The sequence below is a fragment of the Ctenopharyngodon idella genome, chromosome 15 (assembly GCF_019924925.1).
Source record: "Ctenopharyngodon idella isolate HZGC_01 chromosome 15, HZGC01, whole genome shotgun sequence".
NCBI classification, from domain to species: domain Eukaryota; kingdom Metazoa; phylum Chordata; class Actinopteri; order Cypriniformes; family Xenocyprididae; genus Ctenopharyngodon; species Ctenopharyngodon idella.
In genome coordinates, this window is record NC_067234.1 from 1,142,682 (window position 1) to 1,160,300 (window position 17,619).

At 36.7% G+C, this 17,619-nt stretch overlaps 2 protein-coding genes across 3 annotated transcripts; one reads left to right on the plus strand and one right to left on the minus strand.

The window, feature by feature from the left end:
• Positions 1-1,520: 1,520 nt before the first annotated feature.
• LOC127495313 (zinc finger protein 644-like) lies at positions 1,521-10,041 on the plus strand. Its single transcript, XM_051862058.1, has 5 exons — positions 1,521-4,148; positions 6,243-6,776; positions 7,067-7,192; positions 7,724-7,826; positions 9,013-10,041. Exons 1-5 carry the CDS (start codon positions 1,535-1,537, stop codon positions 9,203-9,205), a joined length of 3,570 nt encoding a protein of 1,189 aa, XP_051718018.1. The 5' UTR covers positions 1,521-1,534; the 3' UTR covers positions 9,206-10,041.
• Positions 10,042-10,757: 716 nt separating this feature from the next.
• On the minus strand, positions 10,758-16,632 carry LOC127495315 (volume-regulated anion channel subunit LRRC8D-like). 2 transcript variants are annotated; one of them, XM_051862060.1, is made up of 2 exons: positions 16,497-16,632; positions 10,758-14,683 (listed from the first exon to the last, which is right to left on the minus strand). In XM_051862060.1, exon 2 carries the CDS (start codon positions 14,679-14,681, stop codon positions 12,207-12,209), a length of 2,475 nt encoding a protein of 824 aa, XP_051718020.1. In that variant the 5' UTR covers positions 14,682-14,683; positions 16,497-16,632; the 3' UTR covers positions 10,758-12,206. The 2 variants fall into 2 exon arrangements, with proteins under 2 accessions (XP_051718020.1, XP_051718019.1); XM_051862059.1 differs by lacking the exon at positions 16,497-16,632 and adding an exon at positions 15,993-16,490.
• Between the last annotated feature and the right edge of the window lie 987 nt (positions 16,633-17,619).

The window sequence follows — 17,619 nt, forward strand, 5'->3', positions numbered from 1 at the left end:
GCTCACGATCAGCCATAATATATAATGCTTACTCTCTAATGTTATTATAGTATTATTAAGCTTAAACTCTGCCTAGTTGTATGTGTCGTTTCCACTATCACTTTAAGTATGCAACACCAACTAGTTGGGGTGCTTACCAAAAAATTGCATGTACAATAGGAATTGATTATCATACTAAATTTACACATGTTAAAACTTGCTTTGAATTTTAATTATGTTGTTAACCAGCAATAGTCAGGAGCATTATTTTTTTTACTAATAATAATAGCAATATTTCTGTAGTAACCTGGTGGTGCACTTATATAATAAAAAAAAGTTAAATACAGTTATGACTAAGTCACAGTTATATATACTCAAGAGGTAAGTATGACTATCACCCATGAGCAAAACTATCATATGTATAAATGTGAATAGCGAAGTCCATAAAGCGTAGGAAAAATTTACATTGAATTCCTTTTGCATTTCCTGTATGTTTAATTATAGTTATAGAAATTCTATTTAGTTATAGAAATGTAGAATCTGTTTTTTTAAACTGTTTACAAAATCAAATTCAGTTTTATCCAAAGTGACTTTGAGAATAATACAAGCAGATGTTATTATTCAGTTTAATATTGCTTTGTGTGGTTTGTGAAATGTTATTAGAGGAGAATGTATCATTGTATTGTTAAGAAGACGAAAGTGTGAGTGTGCAAACAGTACTGGTGTAGAAATTTACCTTTGTCCAGCTGCACAAAAATAAGCCTTATCACTATTAAATGTTTGCTTGAAAGCAATAATTTAAACGCAAATGAAGAAAAAAACATTTTGAAAATCATCAATGTGAACTTTTTCTATTGGTTTATTATTAGTGGTATTTAGTGTTGTCAAAAGTACAGGCCGCGATACTAAGTCGGTACTGAAATTTTAAAAATGTAACGCTTTGAGCACTGTTGAGCGGATTCGTAAACACCTCTGATTGGCCATTGTGTTCACTCGCTCATCAGATTTGTCTGTGATTGGCTATAATGATCAATGCATGTGAGTGTTTGAAAGCACACGGAACTGTTTGAATTTGAAAGCGGGAGTGTTTGAAAGCATGCGTCTATCAGCGGGTGGTCCGCTGATGAGACACCTCCTTTCAAACGCTCCCGTGTGTATCTGTGTAAGCGCTCGGTGAAGAGCGTCATTGATGTCTATTAACAACTTGTTTTTAAAGCGTTGATCATTGTAGCCAATCACAGACATATATGTTGAGCATGTGAACACAATGGCCAATCAGAGGTGTTTACGAACCTGTTCAACAGCACTCAAAGCGTCACATTTTTAAAATTTCAGTACTGACTTGGTATCGCGGTCGGTACTTTTGACAACACAAGTGGTATTTGATAGGCACAAAGCAGAGTTTACATTGTTTATGGTTGTCAGGTAACTTCACAACTTGACAATATTAACATTAACATGAATTCATTTATATATTGATTTTCATGCTCATTATGTTTTTGTTTGTTTGTTTTTGTTTTTTTTCCCCAGAAACAGGTCCTTAGGACTCTTAGGAATGTCTGGTTTGAAGGAGAGTGCCAAAGTAGAGGAGAATGACACCTCAATGTCAAGAATCTCTCAGGACCTTTTGAACAGCGAGACATTCTCTGCAGAGGGGGCTACACCAGGACCATCAGCGCATTATCCTCAAGAGACCATGGCACTACTCGATGACCAAGGAGACCTCCTGACCAGTGTCGGTTTTATGGACTCCATTTGCTCAGATGGACCAGCCAAGGCTGCTTATGTCAATGGATCCACCTCACCCCATATATCAGATGAAATCTTGCTAGATATTTCAAAAAACGTACCAGTATTCCTTCCCAAATCATTACAAGCTCAGAATTCTGTCACAACCAACGTCCACTTTGAAGGACCTGATCCACTCAGAAAAGAGGGGGAAATAACAATCAGGCAAACGTTGACTGCGGAGGATGTGGAGAATAGGGGCATATGGGGCTTTGATACAGAATCTCCAGAAAGTTCATTAGATAATTACGATGATGGAAATGACCTTAGTTGGAATCCCCAAAGGGAATTCATGAAGTTTCTGTGGGATGATGATAATGGACTTGAAATGGAGGAAAAACTTTCCCCAGTTCCTTCACCTATCAACCATAAAAGAAGAGTTCCATCACCACTCTGCCGTAAAAGAAGAAAACGTAAAGAAAAATTGGTGTTAAAAGTCGATCCTTCAGAGGACCTATACTCTGATTTGAATTTTGATTCAAAAAAAGATCATCCAGGTGAAGGAAGCCGGACAGAGTGCAGTCCTGTTAAGAGGAAACGTTCCCCAAGAAAACCATCCAAATTACAGTCACCCATTGTAAAACATACCAAGTATTTAAATGGAGCTGCTAAGGCAGTCAAACACCTGTTTCCCAAACCAGCCAAAAAACCTATTAGCAAGACACAAAAGATGGAATTGATTAGAGAAACTTTGCCATCAGACTCATGTTCTAGGGAGGAACCTTCTTTTTTTCAACGTAATAGCAGTTTTAAAGAGAAATCACAAGAAAACAGACAAATTACATGTAATAAAGATACAACTACTTCAAAGCCATTCATATGTAAGGAATGTGGGCAGTGTTATCATGATCATAGTTCAATGTTGCATCACATAAGTGTTCATCGGGACAAGCGACAGAAAATTATGGAAGAAAATAATGAGTTGCATCAAATTAAAGATGAAGGTAAAGATGCAAAGTTGCAATGCCCCCAATGTACCTTTGGAACGAACTGTCCGAACACCTTTGTGCAACATGCTAAGACCCATGAGAAGGACAAGCGGTACTATAGTTGTAACAAGTGTGATTTTGTTGAAATGAATGAAGTTGAACTGAGACGCCATTTGCTTCATAAACATGGCATCAGTGGTGCTGATCTGACTGTTTGGAAATCAGATGGATTTCAGGAGCGCAAAGTCAATAAATCAATATGCCCAAATTCCTACTCCTGTTCTGTTGAAAGAAAAACTAAAAACATAATTGGAAATCATGTTAAGGCTTCCTGTCAACCTCAGTTTAATGAAGAACAGGCATCCTCACATTCCCTTGACAGCAGTGATGAAGAACTATCACTGACTGAACAGCCGACTTCTGTTCTTTCATCATGTGCAAAACCAACAGCAAAGTCACCAAAATTGTCTGTGAAGCTCCGGGCACCAGACAAAAACGAGAGCTTGTCGTCTGATCAGAAGTGTGGTCTATCACGAAAGAAAAAAACATGGATGCACAAAAGTGTTCAAAGCCAATCAAGACTTGACAAATCAATTCACACGCTTTTATCTAGAAAGAAACGTAATGACCAGAGTGCCTCAGAATGCAACACTCATCAGGAGCCTGATGGAAGCAGTACAACAGAGTTTCTTCACAATAATGAGACCGCATTCTCTGGAACAGGAACTAGTTTGTCCCCCTCAAAGTGTCTGAAAAGATCAGCTCATTCTAAAGAAGGGAACACTAAAAGAACTTTTAAGTCTGATGGAAACGTTACTTGTTCAGAAGATGTTGGAAACACCAACTGTACGCATTTAAGTTTGGAAAAGCAAACACTGAAGAAGTCTCCTTCCAAAAGGAAAATGTCAACTCCATTCCACAATATGCAGGGCCAAGATATTCTTTTAGATTTCCCAAAATCTCGACAAAATTTCAAGAAAACTGAAACATCCAAGAGGAGAAAGGACTGTATTAACAATGGTGACTTTATGTGTGATTCTAATGATGATCTTGCACCTGAAGAATGTGAAATCAATAAGAATGCTAATGCGCGTTTTGTAAGAAAACAGACTTCGCCTGCAAAGGCAAGTCTTGTTGCCTCATCTAGTCACTTTGAGAGAAATCACGGTTCCCCGAGGAAGTTTTCCGTCAAAGACGAATACAAGGAAGAAGAGATCTCAGAGTCGAACTCCACTGTAAAGCGTGAACAGAGCTCAGATGTTGAGACAGATCTGAAGGCTTGTCCGTACTGTCCTGCTGTATTTGAGTCAGGAATTAGCCTCTCTAATCATATAAGAGGACATTTGCACAGAGTGGGCCTAAAAGTACGCCATGCTGTATCTGCAGCTAAGGTGACTTCTCCTGACAAAGTACCTCCAGTTCGACGACGAACATTGCAACAAATCAAAACAGGTGATGCTTCTCTTGTGCTTGATAGACTTTCTTACATCTATACAGAGTTTTTAGTTAACCAATTAAGGTAGTATTTATGCAGCAAAATCTTTATTTATGAGACTTTCCCTTTTTTAAGGTTTAAAGGGTTCACCCAAAATTAAAATTATGTAATTAATTACTCACCCTCATATCGTTCCACACCTGTAAGACCTTTGTTCATCTTCGGAACACAAATTAAGATATTTTTGATAAAATCCGATGGCTCAGTAAGGCCTGCATCGCCAGCAATAACACTCCCTTTTTCAATGCCCAGAAAGCTACTAAAACATATTTAAAACAGTTCATGTGACTACAGTGGTTCAACCTTAATATTATAAAGTGACTAGAATACTTTTTGTGCGGCAAAAATAACAAAATAGCGACTTCATTCAACAATATCTAGTGATGGACGATTTCAAAACACTGATTCATGAAGCTTCAAAGCTTTATGAATCTTTTGTTTCGAATCAGTGGTTCAGAGCACCTATCAAACTGCCAAAGTCACGTGAAATATTGAAGTTTTAAAACACTTATGATGTAACGAAGCCTTGTTTACTGAAATCATGTGATTTTGGCACTCTGAACCACTGATTCGGGTGAGGGTTTCATAAAGAAATCATAAAACTAATCCATATGAATTGAGTGGTTTTGTCCAAATTTTCTGAAGAGATTAGATTGCTTTATTGATGAACAGATTTAATTTAGGCTTTTATTCACATATAAACATTGATCAGTGAACATAAGCAGAAGATCAACCGAACCTGAATGACACGCGAGAACAAACCTCTTCCGGAAGCTCAAATGTGATGCGTAACACACGAGAACGAACCTCATTGGTTCTCGCACGCGTCAAGCAAACATGCTTGAGCTTCTGTTAACCACAACTGATGTGTGAGTTGATGAATGTTTATATGTGAATAAAAGCCTAAATTCAATCTGTTCATCATATTAAGTGATTGTGTCTCTTCAGAAAATTTGGGATCAATTCATATAGATTAGTTTAACAATCTCTTTATGAACTTTTTGAAGCATCAAAGTGGTAGTTGTGTAGCTGTCTATGGAGGGACAGAAACCTCATGGATTTCAACAAAAATATCTTAATTTGTGTTACGAAGAAGGTCTTACGGGTTTGGAAGGACATAAGGGTGAGTAATTAATGACAGAATTTTCATTTTTGGGTGAACTTGGGTCATTTAGCAGGTACAACCCAATGCATTTTTCAGTTGTGGTCCAAATTTACTAATTGACCTGTATTTTTTCCAAAGTCCAAACTTAAAACTTGGTGTAGATGTTAGAACATAGATGTATGCCAATTTTTCTGAATGGACTATCATCATGATATTTGGTATATACACACAGTTTGTTTACAGGAAGCAGTGGACCAAATTTCTCATAGACTCTTATCCCGATTTGCCTGAAATTGGTTGTGTATTTGTTAAATTTTATTAAAAATGTATGACAAATTGATCTATTTACCGTGTGTGCATTGTCCAAATTTCAGAGTCCTGATGTATGTATACCTTTTTCATACACGTATCAAGATTTATAAAAGAAAATACAAATTTTGCAAAAATGTGCGCACCATCCACAACAAATTTAGAATAATAATACCACCCTCATGTATGGTGTGAAGTGCTCTAATCAGACATACTCATCATTAAGATTTATAACAATTAAAATTAAAGGATATAATCATTTCTAATTTAAAAGGTATTAGTATATACGCTGTAAATGGAAACATTGGAGATTCACTGAGAATAGAATGTAGATGAGTTGGCAAATACAATTTTTCTTCAAGGTGTTCTTGTGATAGCACCTTTTATTGTGCAGTTTCTGATGTTTCTCTTCTTCGAGCTGGTTTTCAGCCCCCCCTTGATTTGTTTACAGTCAGAAAAGGTTGTGGTTTAAATTCCCACACCAACTAGTGTGACGCAAGTTAGCAGATATGCAGGCTGGTTAGTGTAGATGCTTTCAGTTTTAGTTTGGACAAATTTAATTTACATAATTTTTAATTTTACAAATCTTTTTTTACAAATTTCATGTGGTTTCCCTTTTGCTTTCTGATCCCAACAGAGGAGGATGCATCCCAGACTGATCATTCTGCAGAGATGCCAACTAACTGCCAACAGACGTCACACCTCATCTGTCCTCTCTGTAGGGAGTGGTTTGAAACAAGGACTGGGCTGTCCAATCATGTACGAGGCCACCTGAAGCGACTGGGCAAACCCACTTCCACCGCATCCAAATCTCCAGTGATCATATTGAAAGAATTGATGCGCGACAAGAAACAGTTTCAGATGAAGCTACAGGTTCTTGAGAAGAAGTGCCGTGCCACCAATTCTTTCCATCCTATTAGGTTGAATAATGGACTAACCTTCGCATCTACTGTCAAACGGCATAAAGATAAGGATGAAAAGAAAAAGATAGATATTAATAAAGGCTCACCACCAAGTGATCTGATTGGAATTTTGAAGAAAAGAAGAGCCCATGAAGAGACCAAAGCAAAGCACTCATCCCACACGGCAAGAAAGGCTCTCCATTTATCTTCAGGCAAAGACTGTGACCTGGAGATAGAACCTTTCAAAGCAGTGCCAAATTCACTAGCAGGTAATGTTTCATTTGTTCCACTGATCAACTGTAGTAAAGCAGGCAGAAAAGGAAATTCTTTGCTCAGTCTTATGTTTGGCCAAACCCATATGCTTGAAATACAGAAAAAGAACACGCATACAGGTTTGGAACAACATGAGGGTGTGTAAATAATGTCAAAATTGTAATTTTCAGGGTAACTATTTCTTTAAACAACATGAAAAGATTAATATATTTTAGTGACTTGAACATGAAGAGTACATTGAGGTGTTATAATTGGTTAATTTTTATGTGTTGTGTTTCTGTTACAGAGAAAAGTGAACTGAATAGAAAAGTTTGCGTGCACTGTAATGCCACCTTCCACAGTGGTGTTAGTCTCTCCAATCATTTGAGGGCATATGCACATAGAAAGAAAAAAGCTCTTCTGGATGGAACTAGTACGCACCTTTCTTTCCTCCTGTGTAAATGCATCTGTGTACTTGAGTTTGGCTTGTTCTACTTTCATTGGGCTTAGATCTTACAGAATGCATGTGGCATGCTCACTCCCTTTTCTAAACTTTGCTTTGACTCTTCCAGTTTCTCATAAAAAGTAACATGGAAGTAACTTAAACATTTTGAATTGTTTTTGATAATCTGAACTTAAGGATAATTCAGATGATTTATACTGATGTTTGATGGTTGTAGTTGCTGCATGATGCCATTGTACAAGTATTGTTATCATTTGATTTTATTTATTCACAATCAAATGTCCAATAATAGAGGGTTATTGAGATGAAGTGAGTGGTATTCAGCTGGTCATGTGAGCCAGCCACTACAAGGGTAACACTTTATTTGTAATATATGGAATAGGTGCTTTAACATATTTTGCTAAACATTAAAAACATATATATATATATATATATATATATATATATATATATAAATATTGTTTATATAGTTTCTAATAAATGCATTGTTCATTATTGCAGCTTATGACTGTAAACAGAGAAAGCAAAGATCAAGGTCTGGATCAAAGAAGAAAACTTACCCGCTGCTGCACACTCCAGAGGAAATCTATACACTTACATGCAGGTAACCTCTGTTACAAAATTTAAATGTATGTCTAGTATAATATTACAATAAGTGCTGTCAAATTTCTTAATTGCGATTAAATGCATCTAACATAAAAGTTTATAAATAGATATGTGTGTGTAATATACATACACACACACACACATATATATATAATATATATTCAAGTCATCTTTATTTATATAGCGCTTTTCACAATACAGATTGTTTCAAAGCAGCTTCACAGTGATAATAGGAAAATTAATGGACAGATTGTTTTGGCTTTACAGCAGCTCTAGGAAAAAGTTTTTATCGAGCTAAAGTAGGTTTTTGATTGAATCACTTCCATTTAAATGACACCTTTTTAACTGAAAACAGTACACTTTTAATGCGTTATATATATATAACGCATTAAAACACAGTACTACATATATAACGCATAGTACTATATATATAATATATAGTACTGTGAAAAAGTCTTAGGCCACCACCAGCTTTGTTGTTTTAGCAATGTTTTAATGACCATCCATGTGTATTTTTTATTTTTTATTTTTGGTCTTTATTAAGATACAAACAGAAAATACAGAAAATATGTACACAAAATGTAAAAAAAAAAAAAAAAAAAAATCAGAACAAAATGGCTTCTTTAAGCAAAAATCAATATTTAGTGTGACCTCCTGGACTTCTTCCATTTTCTCAAAGAAGAAATTCTAAGAAACTTCTCATATTTTGAAAGTCTCCTTGGCCTTCCAGTCCTTTTCCATTCCATTTAGGTTTAAGCGAGCCGGTTCCTGCTATTGCTCAAGTGGAAGGGGAGGTCAATAAATACTTGCCACTTTAGCCTATAGAAGTCTTTTTTTTTTTTTTTTTTTTTTTTTTCAGTTTTTTTAATACTGCATACAAATTTCCTGTATTTTCTTGTTATATTCTAATAAAGAGACTTAGAAATAATTATATATTGTCATATACCATTGCTAAAACAACATCTAATGGTGGCCTAAGACTTTTGCATTATTGCATTTAATCTGTAATATACGATTTTACAGAACTAAAGCACTAATATAAGTAATCCATTTAGCATATTATAAAATTCTTTTTGGCTAGTTGTTTAGTTTCTTGTTTGTCCATTCCATTCACATTTGTCCATTCCATTCACATTTGTCAATGCATCATTGTTAATCTACTGTGTAATTGTTTCCACATGCAGGTTTTGTGATCTAGTCTTCCAGGGCCCTTTGTCAGTGCAGGAGGACTGGATAAAGCATTTACAGAGGCACATTATGAATACCGCTGTACCGCACACAGGGGCAGGGATGGTGGAAGTCACCTCCTTCCCCAAGGACTCTTGTTCCAACACCGTACCACAGGCACAACCTTCAGTGATGCAAACATCCTCATGAGCCCAGGAACACACACAAATTGTCCTTAGAATATCACTTGTGTGTAACTTGTTTGGTTATTTGGTTTAAATTTTATATTGCCATCAGTAAGGACTTCTGTTTTTAATCTTAATGACGATCCATTCTTATCACAGACGGCTTTTTAGATATTGTTACATTGTGCTGGTGTTGTACATGGTCAAAGAACGTACGAATGGTGGGTGGATATGTTGAGATTTCAGTGGAACCCACCACCAAAAGACAACCTTTACCTCAGATGCTTCTCACGTTGAGTTTAATCTGTCATCGCAGATTTATGCTCTACAAAAACTGAAATGATTCTGTATGTGGATTTTATAACAAGCCATTTTAATTTGAGAACCAACACAATTTTGTCTTTTTGTTGTCCCATCCATGAGCCTTGGAAGGTGCACATATGAGGCATATGTGTAAAAATGTAAGTCTATATATTTACTTGATTCAGAAGTTTAACTCATGCCAACACATCAGTCATTGTGTAAAACATCCTGTTCTATTGATATTTAGCGGTTCAGAAAGTATGCATGTCATAACTCCCGTTTACACCATTTCCGCTCCGGTAACATTTTGGTTTTCACTTATTACCCTGTTTTGATTTTATCTTAAATCTGTAAGTTTGCCATGTGTGCAAAAAAAAAAAAAAAAAAAAAAAAACCACCAAAAAAAAGAAAAGAAAAACATTAACTGTTACTTGTGTAGGCCATTTTTTTACAGTTCAGATATTTTTGTGTATAAACCTTTTTAGGTAATTTATGTGAAAAATGTAAATCACTATAAACATTTTTGCTGTTCGGAATAAAATGTTTTTGTCGTCTTCAGCTTGTTGGTATGTTAAGATATGAATGAAACTTGATTTGTCATTTTATACCACATAATCTGCATATTGCCAACAATGCTAGCAGACGTATTGTAGTCTAATAACCTAGATAATCTTCACAGACAACTTTAAAAAAGGCTGAATTACTAGTGATGCTGGAATACATGCAGAAAGCAAAATCATCCTCTCTACTGAGGTAGACCTACATTCATGTGAAAGAAACTGGTGGTTTTAACAGCAGATCCTAAGAAGTTTGGTTTCATCAAGTTTATGGGTATAAATTCTCTTAGTAGTTTTTCCCCCATAGGCTCCTTTTTTCTTCTAATGATACATGAGCAGAAGGGTCCTAATTATCACATTTAGCTCCAGACACACCCATTGCTGAAGGATGTACAAATATAAAGAAGAACAATGCAGCCTCCATTCAAACACAGTGGCATATTGTATTAAACTGAAGGGCTCAGTGTCTTGGGCAAATTTTTCCCCCAGCTGTAACTACAAACAATGTTATCAAGGTGGAGAAAACAACAAAACCAACAGGAAGGCGATGGACAAATGCTCTATAAACCAACATGTTTGAAGTAAGGCAGACAAGTTGAAACATGTATGTAAGCAAAAGTGTAATATGTAAATACCTGAATTTACTCAAGTGGAGTGTGCATGTTTGACTGGCAAGCCAAAATCAATTAAGAGTACAAAAAAACAGAAGTCACAATCTCGTAAATCAAATTCTTTTAATTTGTGATATTTGCAGGTATTGTTCTTTGTAAATATCAGTTCCCAATACTCAAAATACAGGTTAAAACCTTTGTACCGTTGTACTTTTAAAACACTGTAACATGTATCTAAACCTATACACAACATTTAATAACAATAACAATCAAAAACAGAAAAAAATAAGACATTAATAATTATATTGCAGAGAATATTAAGGGCAGTATGTTCTTTGCCAAGCATGTGGCATGTTTTAAGATACAATCATTACGACAATGCATAAGTAAACCTCGAGCAGCTTTACAAGGTCATTGTGGTTGTAATCATGAGGTGCAGCGTGTACATCCCCCCGTCTGGCAGTTCTTAGTCCTTGATATGCCTCTTATCAACACAATACAGCAAAAACACTTCATATGTTTCACTGTTAACAAAGGAAATACAAAACACATTCTCAAACTCAAATGCATGTTGCAATATTGTTGTTATTGCTAAAGAGAAAACGTGAACTTTCATAATATATTTCATCATGTCACATCATGTCTTTGAGTGTGTAAAATGTTGGTAAGCGCTGCTCCTAAACTCACAGAAAAAAATCATAAGAAATACATGATACATATAAAAATTTTTTTGAAAAATTAAGTTAAGTTTGCTTCCATAGTTAAAGACCTTGCTGAAAACTGGTGCTGATAGACACTTTTGAAATTTTAGGACACTTGAGATTTAGGATAACTACTGACCTTTATACATAGTTCACCCAGAAATGCCCATTCTGCCATCATTTAGTCAACCTCATGTTGTTCAAACCGGTTTGACTTTCTTTCTTGTGCGGAACATATAAGATATTTCGAAAAATGTTATAGTGTTTTATTAGTCCATACAATGAAAGTCTAAGGGGTAGGATGTTGTTTTGGGCCCCATTTATGGGCAAAATAACAGTTGAAACGTTCTTTAAAATACAATCTTTTTGTGTTCCATATTAGTAAGAAAGTGATACAGGTGAGTGTGTCAAATGATGACAGAATTTTCATTTATGTGTGCACTTGTTCCTACTCATCAGTCTGTATATTAAATATGGTATTATATAAATAACACAATATACACATGTAAATGTGTAACAGAACATAATTTAAACTAAACATACCTTCTAATAGGCAAACAGCAGCAAACCAAACCTGTTGTTTGCAACGTTCCCGTTATATTTTGCAACAAGTGTTTTTGCTTCCTGTCTTTGAGGCCCATTTATAGACCATATATGTTGATGACATATTAGTAAGCCCGTAGACAATTCTTTCCAAACAACTGAAACATCCATCATTCGTACAAGTGAACACATTCCGCCCCTTGCACATTAATTTATTAAATATTTTTGGCTAGTTTTATTATATTTTTATCTACCAATAAGAGTGAAGTACTCTTTATAATGCTTAATTAAATCCATTCTGAAGAGTTCCGTTAGTCACTACTGATACTTTCCTTGACCTCAAGAGGCAGTGTGTCAAAAAGATGATCCTCCACGAAGAAGAGGTTTTTCCGAAGAAGGTGACATTGGCCAAGTTGGAATGGAAGGCAATCTAAGCAGTTCCCTTTGAGCTCAAGCTGGGACAACTGAGTTAACTGCCCAATGGAGTCTGGGATGGAGGTGATGCCGTTATGACCCACAAGTAAAACCTTCAGTTTGGAACATTTGAACAGTTGATTAGGCAGAACTTCTACCTTGTTCCCTGAGATAGCAAAATGTTGAAGGTTGTGAAGGTGTCCAATCTCCACTGGTATACTTGAGATGGAGTTGTGGCTGAGGTCAATGTGCCTCAGTTTGGGCAGATGAAACAAAGCTGGAGGAAGGGTCTCCAGTTTATTGTGACAGATAATGAGGGACTCCAGACTCTTCACTAGGACTATCGATGGTGGAATGGCAGTGATCTTGTTGTACCACAGCTTGAGACACGCCAATCTTCTCAGGTGCTGAAAGCTGATGATTTCCTCAATGGTCCGGATATTGTTATTCTTCAAATCCAGTTCTTGCAAGCTAGCCAAGCTAAAGATGGCATGGGGGATCCTCTCCAAATCACAGTTCTGGAGCTCCAAATCAACCAGGCTGGTCATCTTCTTGAGACTGTTCAGTACCAGTAATTTAGTCCCATCATTGTGTATCACCAGTTTGACGAGATGTGGTGACAGTTCTGTTAGATTTGTGGGTATTTTGTTGAGATTGCTTTTGAGATACAACATCCTTAAGTGTCTCAGATCTCTCAGTGACTCCAAACCGATCATCTTGTTGTGTTCAGAGTTCAAGTTCCCAATCAGGTTTAGTTCCTTGAGGCTCCTCAACAGATAAATCCACGCTGGGATTTCTGCAACATCAGTAAACTTAATGTGAAGGCGATGCAGATGGTCACGGAGAAAAGTGAAAGCGGTTTGTTCGACTTTAGCAGGGCAGTGATATAGATGTAGTTCCCGTAGGTTGGTCATCTGAGAAACTTTGGCTGAAATCCTGACCTCAGGAATAAGCTCTAACTTGAGGATTTCCAGATCAGTGAGGTCAAATACCGCATTAGGGAGTCCTGAGAGCATAAAGAGGTGTAGTTCTTGTTCATCTTGAGCATTGGATGTTACATGCTGACGTAGTTTTTCAAACGTCCACTCGTGGTTAAGGCTAATTTCTCGTAGTTTGTTCTCACTAACCTCAGAGAGAAATACGCCAAATCGTTTGGAGTACAGCTGATCGTATTGGTCGACCATGTGTAGGAGAAATGCAAAGTCATTCTTGACATCAGGAATATCACTAAAGCTACTTTCCTCTCTGACTTTTTCAAAAGAGTACTCCTTAAGTGGTCTCCTGAAGAGCCAGTAGAGTGTATACAAACACACCAGTCCATAGAGACATATCATAGCCATGAAGGTGAAGAGAAGTTTCCTTAACATGAATGCCATGTTGTGCGTGCAAACGAACTGATCATACCCAGTCAAACTTTCGATTTCAGGTTTGCATATATGGCAGAAACTGATCTTTGCGGCAAACGTTGACGTATAGCTCAAAATCAAAATGATCTTCAGTGCTTTTATTGCTGTCTGAGCCACATAGAGTTTGTAGATGAAGTCACTGTCTTCGATGTGAGCTCGAAATTTTCGCACTTTCTCAAAAAGAGCCTTGGCTTGTTCTCCATCTTTTTTGTCTAACGTGGTCAGGCTGGGAGCTTCCGCAATGAGCTTTTCGGTAGGAAACTGCACTGTTGGAGTTTCCATCAAAGGAGTAGACTGACTGCTGTCCTCCGAGGATACATGTTTCTGGAAAACCGCACCGCCTGTGAATCTTTGCTTGTTTTCCTCAGAATCTTCACAAGCGGTTTCGGACAAAGCTTTCGTTGTCCATGGCGATTCAAAGCACCGCCCCAAAATGGAAACAAAGTGTTCAATCTTTGAGCTGGTCTTTGGGTACTTGAACCAAAAATTGCTGCTTACCATCAGCATTATGGTGTGTATGAGGGCAAGGTAAGGAAAGTATTTGTTATACCACGGTAGGGCATCATGGTAGCACATTTGGTTGACAAAAATATACTGCTGATAGTCCAGGTTTGTTTTACGTCCTCTGGGCTCAGGTTGAGACCACATACCTTCTCCTTTTAAGGGGGTAGGTTGAGTGTTAAGAATTTCATGTGCAATGCTGTCAGGAAGGTCTTTAGTTGTTGTGGGTCCAGTCCCCAGAAGGGATGTTGAACATTCTGGTCGATTTTGTGTTGCCTCAGTGTTTTTCTCAAGAATGGGAAGACATGCCACTTGGTCTTTGGATAACTGCATAGTCCCGGAAAAGATGGCTAACATCAACATTACCACCCCGATATAATCCATGAACACATCCCACCATGGTTTCAGAATACGATAGGTTGGCTGAATGTCATTAAGGGAGGCAACTTCAGTGAGACTAAACATCCCTGTAATAAAGAGGAGTGCAGTCAGTGAATATGAAGCCAGTGCATGTTTGAACAGAACTAATTTGAGTCTTTTACTTCATGTCTCAAATGTTAATGATGTACACATTTGAAAGTCTTGGATGTTTAGATAAAATAAACAGAGTAGATTTACATTTAGTCATTTAACAGATTCTTTATTTGAAAGCGACTTATGTACAAATGTGTTTATAAATGAGTTAAACCACGCAGAGTGCATGTACTGACTAAGCAGTGTGCACTATTCGTCAAATACCTGCTAGCCACATGTGGCTTCAAGTTACAACATGAAAGGTCCGAACCATCTCAAGAGTGTGTTATGTTTGAAATGGCACTTCACTGCGAAGTCTTACAAGTTCGTGTGGCCAGAGAAACACGTGTCCATCCGCTTTGGATATGTTTCCTGATTCCAGGTTAACATTTTTAGCAGTCAATGTGGTATTAATATCCCAATTCTGTTTTTAAACTTACTCCCAGTGGCATGCACACAATTTGAGTGCTGCTTTATTTGATGCCTGCTATTTTCTCAGTGTTGCGTGAGAAATACAGTCTGGAAACACATAACAGCTGTTAGTCATTAGAATTGTCTGCGTTAACTATTCACGGGTTTTAAGAAATATATAAGCTAAGAATCCCATTATTCTGACTTTGAGGTGATTATATAGCTGGTCAATCCACAAAATGGGTGCCTTATGTGCCTTTATTTTGAAGGCATAGTGAACTTTTCAGGACAATTTCAGGCTTCCTCCATCACTTCAATTCATATTTGTTACATTTGTCAGAAAGGGGTGATCTTAAAAAAATACAGAAAACTAAACTGTTTTAATTAAATGTCAGTGTCAAAATCAAATTCTCCATCTAAGAGAAACCTTATAGTGTTATGACAGCAAAAGGACAAATGGCTAAATTAAATATAAAACTGACAACCCTTTTACCTATTTTTAAGTAATTAATTCATTATTTTTATTAAATTATTATTATTAATAATAAACTTTTTTTAAAAAAACTTTTCAGAATGGAAATGTATGCATTTAATCGATGACCCAGTAAATGGAAAAGGTTTCCAGGTTGTTCTAAAAAGGTTTTTATCAGGGTAATGAAACGTCTTAAAATAGAAATATTCATATTCATGTGCAGTAATATGATGTCAGGATTTACATATAAGGTAGACCGAGACTTAAAACGCGAAACTGCACTAACATAACCTGCAACCTCTGGGAATAATATATTTCTAGGAAGTAGGAAGAAATAACCCTCAAAGACCCAGATAAAAACAGTAAAACGGTCGACTTACTGTCTCTGCTGACGTTTTTCACTGGGATGGAAGAGCACGCGCTGTTATCTTGATTCTCATATTGCTGTAGACGCTAGATTTGACAAAAGTTGCCGTTGAGCAGGAAATGGACTACAAAATTCAAATACAAAAATGCCAACAAACAATCTTCTTTCAGCATAGAAATGTAATGTCCGTCAACCACTGTACACTCTATCCATAGAAGTAGGAACTCGGCAAGAGGTTTAAAACATGCGATTCTTTGTCCGACTTGCTACGACTTGTAGTTCAGCAGTCAAAATGACGGAGTTGATCCGCTCGTCAGCTGCGTATTTCATTGGACAATGACAGCGCAGCGTTTATGAACCCACCGGATAAGTTAAATTATCACCAGAAAGTCTTACAGCGCTGAAGACGCCCTATACAAAAAGCAGTGTCTAGATAAAGGTGTTTTTTCAATTGTAGGTGGAGTCTGTGAAATATTACAATTCTGACAGCCATAACCATTTAATAATTAAGACTAACCCCGTGCGCTGTTTCTTCTTCTTTTTTTCTTCGTCCATTCATTATGAGGAAACTAGGACCCAGATGCTTAAATAGTGCAGCATTGTTTGGCTGGCACAGTGTGCAGGAAATGTCTTTGTAACAAATCAACCCACCCTAAATGGTTTTTTCATGTTTCAGCTAGTTTGAAAGAGGAACATATTTTTTCCTTTGCTGTCTGGCTGAAATCATGAATATGCTTATTTTTCTTCCTCTTCTGTCATTTTTTTTTTCCAACCAGTGTTTTGAATGCTTTTAATCATTCTTTTTCACAAAATATCATGATATTTAATATATGCTAGTTTATGGCATGAATATTTATTTTCATGAACATATGCCCAAGGCAATGAGGAATGACATTTCTACTCTTTATGCAAGTTCAACACATGCATTTGCCATAAAAGTATATGCCACCACCTGTTTATCAGTGCATTTGCTTCTTTAGAGCTCTTGAGTGTCATTAGAAGGGAGCAGATGATCCCTTTAGAGAGATATGAGTCTTCTCACAGTGGCATGATTATAAGAGGGCCCAACCCTGGGTTTTTGAGAGCACTACAACTGGAATTAAACCCATAATAACTTTGTATGACACATCTGCATTAAGCACAAATGATTAATACATTTAGGGATGGTATATAATTCTCAAATAAAGCATAGGGTAATTGTTGCTGAAACTTTAAAAGCCTTGTCAGTTAACAGCAGTAATGTGACCATTAGTTTTAAAATGAGACAACAAATCATGTGCAATTTCCGTTGTAGTCAAATAAAGTCATGTGCAGTTCTGCACCTGTGTTAGGTTTCAGTCCAGACAATGTCATTATTATGTACTTTTTAAGAACAAATTTGAGTTAAAGATTAAACAATTAGAGTCATATTGTACTAGGCCAGACTCTAACCTATGACTCTAACATGTCTTTTGGCTATAATTTATGAAATTGTAATTTTATTTTACATTCTCTCTCTCTCTCTCTCTCTCTCTCTCTCTCTCTCTCTCTCTCTCTGTGTGTGTGGGTGTACTGTGTACCTAACCTGCTATCTGGGACTGTCCCTTGTGGGTAAATGTGGGTAGTTTATGCATAATATTTACATGAACATTTTTCACTAG

Bases quoted from the DNA above. Each gene is read 5' to 3' on its own strand.
- LOC127495315 (XM_051862060.1), bottom strand. From the start codon at position 14,681: ATGTTTAGTCTCACTGAAGTTGCCTCCCTTAATGACATTCAGCCAACC.
- LOC127495313 (XM_051862058.1), top strand. From the start codon at position 1,535: ATGTCTGGTTTGAAGGAGAGTGCCAAAGTAGAGGAGAATGACACCTCA. The intron at 4,149-6,242 runs GTGATGCTTCTC...TGATCCCAACAG, and splicing joins ATTGCAACAAATCAAAACAG to AGGAGGATGCATCCCAGACT. The intron at 7,827-9,012 runs GTAACCTCTGTT...TTCCACATGCAG, and splicing joins ATCTATACACTTACATGCAG to GTTTTGTGATCTAGTCTTCC.